At 56.9% G+C, this 8289-nt stretch overlaps 1 protein-coding gene across 2 annotated transcripts in view; it reads right to left on the bottom strand.

Moving 5' to 3' along the window:
* Positions 1-3046: 3046 nt before the first annotated feature.
* TYW1B (tRNA-yW synthesizing protein 1 homolog B) overlaps positions 3047-8289 on the bottom strand; it is a 99596-nt gene continuing 94353 nt past the window's right edge. For both annotated transcript variants that reach the window (XM_066563333.1, XM_066563334.1), the window contains one exon: positions 3047-4066. In XM_066563333.1, the coding sequence (XP_066419430.1) occupies positions 3845-4066 (222 nt within the window). In that variant the 3' untranslated portion in view covers positions 3047-3844. The remainder of the gene's footprint in view (positions 4067-8289) is intronic.

The following is an 8289-nucleotide window of genomic DNA, read 5'->3' as shown; positions in this document are numbered from 1 at the left end:
CAAAATGAGGAGGTGACAAAATGAGGACGATGCCCTTCCTTCAATTAATTCCCATCTCTTCTTCCTTCCCCCTCAGGGCACAGCAGCAGCTCCAACATCATAAATGATTTAGGAGTGGAGCCAGATGAAGCCAAAGCTGATGGATGACAATGCTCTGCTTGGGGGAATGTTTTCCTGCTGGAGGTTTTTTGGAAACAAATATATTTATCCTCATGCAAAATTGAAGCGCAGCCCCCATGGCAGGTGAGTCAGCCCTGAGTCAGGATCCAGCAGCAGCACAGCTGGAAGAACCCATGGAGCAGCCAGGAGGGCTCCAGGCTGTGCCAGGGAAGGGGGAACTGGACCAGGCACAGGACTCCTCAGGGCCCCTCCAATTCTCCCTAGGTTTAAGAGGTTCAAATGATTTTTGTCCATTTTGCCCCTCAGGGTGGAACTTCCTGAGTCTCCAGGCTGGGTTTGGAAGCACCAGGTGCCCCCTGGCAGGAAGTGGAGCCAGGACATGCTCTGTGCCTTGGCTTTGGGTAAAACCCCCCAAACCAGGGCAGGGGGCAGCAGGAGGATGGGGAACCCCAGCAGCACCGTGATCCAGATCAAAGCCTATGGAAAAGGGGATGCAATTACAGGTATTGAGTCAGATACACTTAGGGCAGCACGAGAGCATGGGCTGGTCCTGAACTGTGACACCAGAGAGGTTCTCCCAGCTGGGATCTCTCACTGCCCTTGGCAGAACAGAACCCTCCCTGAACTCGGGTCACTTTTCCCAGGTGCATCCATTCCCTGAAAGCCTCCCTGAGCAATCCCAGCCCTGCAGCCCCTTTTAGCTCCACCAGGAGCAGTTCCAGGGGAGGCAGGAGGTGCTGCTGTGGGAGGGCAGCAAATCCCTGCTCCCAGCAGGGCAGAGCCTCCCTGGCACAGCCAGAGCAGGGTCCCAGAGCTCCAGCTGTGCCAGCCAGTCCCCAGTTCTGGGTGTCCCCACACAGCCAGAGGGGTCTGGTCTGGGTCCTTGTGTTCTCTTGTGCCTCTGTAAATGCTGGGCGTGAGCACCCAGCTCACCTGGGTGGATTTGGGCACTGGAAGATCCACCCTGAGCACGAGGCAACCCCAGTGGAACTGCAGGAGCAAATCCTGCCCTGGGAGCAGCTCCAGATGTGGCCTAGGTGGGTGTAGATCACAGGATTTGGAACATGCCTGATACCAAGGCCTGAAAGTCATTAATGCAACAAATTCATAGTTTAGGGCAAACTTTAGGTAATTTTTTAAATGGTATTTCTTCTTCATTCTCTTTGAATCCTTTCAATCCTTATGAATATTTGTAAGAAAACTGAATTGACTCAGCTTTTTATTTGAAAAAATCAAACAAAGATGAGGAAGATGTGATGGGTCCAGCCTCTGTGGTCAAGTGATGCTGAATGCCCATCCAGGAAATCCTGTGATCCACCAAATCCACATCCTGGACATGGAACCATGCCTGGCTCCACCCCACAGGGCTGAGCTGTCCCACAGGGCAGGGGAAAGCCCCGTTTTAGGACATGGCAGGTGCCAATTCCCATGGGAATGCTGTGGCACTGACCCCCTGTCACCCACACTGTCCCCTGCAGTGCCCTCCCTGCCCAGCACCAGCTGGGAGCAGTGGGGAGGAGCAGGGAGAGGATGGGGGGAATGCAGGGACATGGAGAGGATGGGGGGAATGCAGGGACATGGAGAGGATGGGGGGGAATGCAGGGACATGGAGAGGATGGGGGGAATGCAGGGACATGGAGAGGATGGGGGGAATGCAGGGACACACAGAGGATGAGGATGGAGGGAGTGTGAGGACAAAGAGGAGATCAGGAGATGGATGGAGGGAGCACAGGGAGGATCAGGGAGAGGAATGGAGGGAGCACAGGGAGCACCAGGGAGAGGAATGGAGGGAGCACAGGGAGGATCAGGGAGAGGAATGGAGGGAGCACAGGGAGGATCAGGAGGGGCCTCTCAGTGAGTCCTCCCAGCTGAGCCTCGTGGGGGTGGGACCCTGTGTGACAGCAGGGACAGCAGGGACTGGGTGTCCTGGGGGGCTGCAGAAGAAATGGCACCAATGCCAAGGAGAGGACAAACACCATTTTCTTTGGAGCCCCCTGGATTCCCAAGGGAAGGCACTGTCAGGGAGCTTTGGAGCACCTCACAGCACGAGCTGGTTCTGGGGCTGCTCTCCCAGAGCAGCTCCTGCAGCTGCCAGGGCTCCCAGGGCCAGCAGGAAACTGGGATGGACTGGGAGGGTTCTGCCAGGGAGGTGGGAGTGGGATGGAGGGAATTTAGGAAAGAGGAAGAGGTGCTGAAGGCCAAGATCCATTGAGAGGAATGTGGTGGGTCCTGGTGGACACCAAACACACCAAGCCCCAAAATTCCAGCTGATGGTGCAGGGTTAACTGGAGGTTTGTGTCCAGGGAAGGGAACAGAGCTGGGAAGGGTCTGGAGCCCCAGGAGCAGCTGAGGGAGCTGGGCAGGGGCTCAGCCTGGAGCAAAGGAGGCTCAGGGGGCCCTTGTGGCTCTGCACAGCTCCTGCCAGGAGGGGACAGCCGGGGGGGCCGGGCTGTGCTCCAGGGAACAGGGACAGGAGCAGAGGGAACGGCCCAGGCTGGGTCTGGGGAGCCTCAGGGGGGATTTTGGGGAATTTCCCCATGGAAAGGGGGCTCAGGCACTGCAGGGGCTGCCCAGGGCCCTCCCTCCACCCCCCTGGGGTGGAGTCCCCATCCCTGGCCATGCCCAAGGCCAGGCTGGACAGGGCTTGGAGCAGCCTGGGACAGTGGGAGGTGTCCCTACCCATGGCAGGGGTAGAACAGGATGGGCTTTAAGGTTCCTCCAACCCAAACCATCCCAGGATTCTGTGATTTTTCTAAACATACTCAGGAAAGGCACCCACCATCCATCACCTGTGGACCCACCCAATATTCCCCCTTCCACCCCACATGTTAGGAAAGAGCTCTTACACAACATTTGTGCTTCTCATCTTCCAGTCAACCTCCCACCCTCCCTGCCAGACCCTGCTCAGCAGCCACACCAGAGGCACTCTAGGAAAAACTCCTTTATTTTCTTTCTGCTTTAGAAACTCTTTGTACAGCTTAAGAAAAGAGGCTGCCTTTAAAAAGCAATGGAATCCCCAGGTCAGGGATGCTCCATCTAAAGCACTGGGCACACCCAGCTGGAGCCCACAGGGCTCTGAAGGACTGGAGCTGGTGTTTAGGGCTGCTGTGAGTGGGATAACACTGCTCCCAAACCTCATTCCCAAAGCCATGAGGTTCAAAGACACTTGGAGAGGTATCAGAGGCAGCAGCTGGTATCCATAGGGGTGCTGTTACACCATTCCCAAGGTTTGGCTTCTTGGGAATGGGGTTTTTACAGGAAATGGCACCAGTGTGTAAAATACCTGAACCTGAACAAAGTCCCTAAAATGATGCTCCCAGCAGGGATCAGCTTTTGGATCCAGGTCTGGCTGTGGCCCTGATCCAACCTTTTGGGGCTGAAATTCCCTGACATTTTTCCTTAGGGATGTGGAATGCTTTGGTGCCAGGCTCTCCTTACAGAGGAGCCCAAGGAACCCTCTGGCCCCACATCCCACTCCAAACATTCCCCACTGAGGAGATCCCAGCACTGCCCCACCCCTGCTGCTGAACCAGTTCTGATTTTTCTCAAGAGAAGAACACTATCAATATTTTCATCCAGGAAGCCCTAAAAACAGGAGGGAAGGGTTAAAAATCCAGGCTGGACCCCCTTCCCAAACATCAGGATAATCCAGGTGGGTGGATCCAAGATGGGGGTCAGCCCGAAATGGAGTCCTGGGAAGGCCAGGTTGAGGGAGCCCCAGCCCTCAGCACCCCGAGGTGTCCCGTGCCTTGTTCTTCCTCTGGAATCTCACATCCAGGGGGTCGAATCCCCGTTCCTTGGCCCCAAAGAGGGCCCAGGGAGGAGTCCTGGCCGTGTACTCGGCTGCTGTGAAGGTCCTGGCGCCGCCGCTGCGCTCGCGCTCCCTGACCAGCTCCTGGAAACGGCCGTAGTCAATCCAGGTCCTCCACTCGCCATCCACCTGGAACTGCAGACACAACAGTCAGGGAGCCAGGAGAGCCAGAGCACCAACCCCAGGCTGTGCTGGGGTCAACTGGGATCCCCAGCTGGTGTTTTTCTAATTCTGCCTCACAGGGAGGTGCAGTAAAGCCATCCAGAGGCCCTGCAGGATACAGCTTGAGTAGGAAAACAGGAGGGACTCAGGTGCATAAACACCCAGAGCCAGCAGGGAACTGATTCTCCACCTCTGCTCTGCCCTTGTGAGACCTCCCTGCAGAGCTGCCTCCAGCTCAGGAATTCTCAGCACTGAACAAGCTCATCCTGCTGGAGCAGGCCCAGGAGCTGCTCCCAGCAGAGCCCTCTGCTCTGGAGCCAGGCTGGCAGAGCTGGGGCTGCTCACCTGGAGAGGAGAAGGCTCCAGGGAGAGCTCAGAGCCCCTGCCAGGGCCTGAAGGGGCTCCAGGAGAGCTGGAGAGGGACTGGGGACAAGGGATGGAGGGACAGGACACAGGGAATGGCTCCCAGTGCCAGAGGGCAGGGCTGGATGGGATGTTGGGAATTAGGAATTGTTCCCTGCAGGGTGGGCAGGCCCTGGCACAGGGTGCCCAGAGCAGCTGGGGCTGCCCCTGGATCCCTGGCAGTGCCCAAGGCCAGGCTGGACAGGGCTGAGAGCAGCGTGGGACAGTGGGAGGTGTCCCTGCCATGGCAGGGGTGGCACTGGATGGGCTTTGAGGTCCCTCCAACCCATCCCAGAATATCTCCATGAGGGCTGCACTGTTGGATGCTTTGCTGGAGCCTTCAGAGTACCAGATCCTCCCCCACTTTCCAGGAGGGAGGCTCCTAAAATGCCTCCCAAAGCCTTCCCAGCCTTCTGCCCTTGCCCTTGACCTTCCATGGGAGAGCCCTTGGTGTGGGGAGCTCTGCAGGACAGGTGTGGATCTGGGGCCACAGCCAGGTACCCCTCGAGGAGAGACCTTGCCAAGGTCACCCCAACCCCAGCGTGGGACTGTGGCTCCAGGGCAGCCCAGCCTGGAACAATGGCCCAGGAGCAGCACCAGAGGCACGTGCCAAGGGATTGGGAATGATTTGGGATGAATTTGGGATGGATTTGGGCAGGAGGGCTGTGGTTGGGAACGGGGGAGATGGAGAGGTTTAATGACACAAATCCTCTTTCCATGTGAAGAATGGCTCACTTTGACAAGCTGGAGCTGCATTTGTCTCCCAGACCTGCTCTGCCCATTTAGCCCCAGCTTTGGCTGAAGCCTCAATTAGGATTTACCTAAGCTAAGAGCTTATTACGCATTTCATCCAAAAAAAGAGGGAAAACAGACCGGCTCCTTTGTTATTGTGGATTTTTTTCCCCCCAAACTTGATGGCTGTGCATTTCAAATGGCACTTGACTTTGTGCCCAAGAGCTAAAAGCTTTTTTGGTTGGGAAAACTGCTGACACCCCTGAAATTCTGCACTCAGCCGTGGCTGCTGCTCCTCCATCCCTGCCCATGGAATTACAGCGTGTCCCTGTGGGGCTGGAGCCAGGAGGGGACACTGCAGAATCACAGCACTGGGAACCAGTCCTGGCATCAATCAAGGGGCCCAAGGCTCATTTCTCTTGTGCCAAGGTGGGGACATGTGTGAGGCCACCAGGAGAGCAATGGCAGAGGAGACATCGTGTCACCTGAACAGGAAAAACCCTGAGCCCAGAGAGGATCGGGGCTCTGCAGAGCTGAGCTCCCCCCAGGGCTGGGGAGGTGACAATGTCACACCTGACACCAAACTCTGCTCCCTCCAGGTTTGATCCATGAACACTCAGCAAATTCAAGGGCAAACCCCAAAGCAGAGGATCCAGCAAAGCCTTTAAGGCCCAAGGGGGATTGGCCTCCCACTGCCAGAGGGTTGGATGGGACACTGGGAGGGAATTCTCCCTAGTGAGGATAGGCAGGGGCTGGGATGGAATTCCCAGAGCAGCTGTGGCTGCCCCTGGAGCCCTGGCAGTGCCCAAGGCCAGGCTGGACACTGGGGCTGGGAGCACCTGGCACAGTGGAAGGTGTCCCTGCCATGGCAGGGGGTGAGACTGGATGGGTTTGAGGCCCCTTCCCACCCAACCCCCTCCAGGATTCTGTGACCCCATTCCCACCAAGCTTGGATCCATTCCAAAGCAGATCAACCAATGATCACCATTTTTAGTGCAGTGACAGCACAGCCATGAACCACAGCACCAGAGGGGCAGGTGTGTCAGGGGGAGAAATGGCTCCTGCTGAGGAATAAATCCCAAACCCAGAGGGAGGAAGAACAGCCCCAGCTGCCCAACTGAGATTTACAGCTTGGATTTAACAATGTTGTGATTGTTTGAGGGGGAACAAAAGATTTAGGGCTCAAAGCAGTTTCACAGCATCCATACAACAGGTGAGCCAACCCTAAACATCCCTGGGATCCCAGCCTAACATGGGCAGGTGTTTTAGGGAACTGTTCACTGCCTGTGGAGCCCTTCAGGGTGATAAATACATTGACACAAGGGAAATGGCTGAGAGCCCTCCCCTGGTTCTTCCCTAAGCTGGAATCACAGAGTGCCACAGCTCCTTCAGCTGGCCCTGGGCTGGGCTGCAAAGGGAAACTCTCCCTCCCTGAGGGCTCTGCCAGCACCGGGGTGACTCAGGAGCCTTCCCCTGGAGCTCCTGGAGCCCCTGAGCTCCAGTCCCCAGGGTCCCAACACCCTCTGCTCCCCACAGACATGGCACAGATGCACAGCCAGGAAAGCCCTGATGGAATCCTGCAGATCCTCCAGGGCAAGGAGCACTGCTCCAGGCAGGCATTAATGATGGGATACAAGAGGCACAGGAATGAGGGGAAACGAAATCCCAGGCTGGGCCAGGCTGGGAGGGGGCCCAGAGGGTCCCTGGTGGCACCTCCCTGCTCAGGCAGGGCCATCCCAGAGCACAGGGCACAGCATTGTGTGCACAGGGCTCTGCAGGATCCCCGCTGAGGGAGACTCCAGCCCCTCCCTGGGCAGCCTGCTCAGGGCTGGGCACTGCCCAGGGCAGAAGTTGTGCCTCCTGGGCAGGGGCAGTTCTGGGCTCAGGCCCTGCCCGTGGCTCTGGTGCCACTGCTGGGCCTGGAGCCGAGCCCGGGCCCTGCTCTGCCCCTCCCTGCACACAGGGACACCCAGGGCTGAGGGCCCCTCTCAGCTGGGGCTCCTCTCCAGGCTGAGCAGCCCCAGCTCCCTCAGCCTTTCCTGGGCACAGAGATGCTCCAGGCCCTCCTCATCCTCACAGCCTGAGCTGGCCCCGCTCCAGGAGCTCCTGTCCCTGCTGTGCTGAGGATCCAGAGCTGGACACAGCACCCAGAGCTGCCCCCAGGGCTGGGATCCCTCCCTGACCGGCTGGGTCAGGACAATGAGTTAATTAATTACCAATTCATTAACCCCAGGACACCACTGGCCCCCAGGGCTCTCTGCTGAGCCAGGGACAGCTCGGGGTCCCCCAGGCCCCTTCCTGGCAGGGCTGGAATGGGACAGCCCCAGGACAGGGCTGGGCTGGCTGGGGACAGGGCCTGTCCCTCACAGAGCCCCAGGCCAAACTGGGAGAGATCCATGGACCCAGACTGGGAGAGATCCATGGATCCATACATCCAAACTGGGATATAGCCAAACATCCAGACTGGCAGAGATCCATAGATCCATATATCCAAACTGGGAGAGGTCCATGGATTGGATCCAAACTGGGATATATCCATACATCCAGACTGGGATAGATCCATGGATCCATATATCCAAACTGGGAGAGATCCATACAGCCAAACTGGGATAGATCAATAGATCCATATATCCTAACTGGGATATATCCAAACTGGGATATATCCATGCATCCAAACTGGGATATATCCATGCATCCAAACTGGGATATAGCCACATATCCAAACTGGGACAGATCCATAAATCCAGACTGGGATATATCCATGCATCCAGACTGGGACAGATCCATTTATCCCTATGTGCAAACTGGGATAGTTCCATATATCCAGACTGGGATGTATCCATCCATGCAAGCTGGGATATATCCATATATCCAATCAGAAACTGGGATTAAATGGAGAGCCATGTTCCCTGGAAGCATCTGCAGAGCCTGGCTGAGCCTCCCTTTCCTCCTGAACTGCCAGGAGTGGCCCTGACCAGGACAATTCCATCACATCTCTTTGGCAGTGGATTCACAGCTGCTCTCACCGCAGCAGGAGCAGCTCCTGAAATCCATCAACATTC

Source organism: Molothrus aeneus, chromosome 20 (assembly GCF_037042795.1).
Source record: "Molothrus aeneus isolate 106 chromosome 20, BPBGC_Maene_1.0, whole genome shotgun sequence".
Lineage (NCBI taxonomy): Eukaryota > Metazoa > Chordata > Aves > Passeriformes > Icteridae > Molothrus > Molothrus aeneus.
Note: the sequence above shows the minus strand (reverse complement) of the source record. Positions and strands in the feature narration are given on the sequence as shown.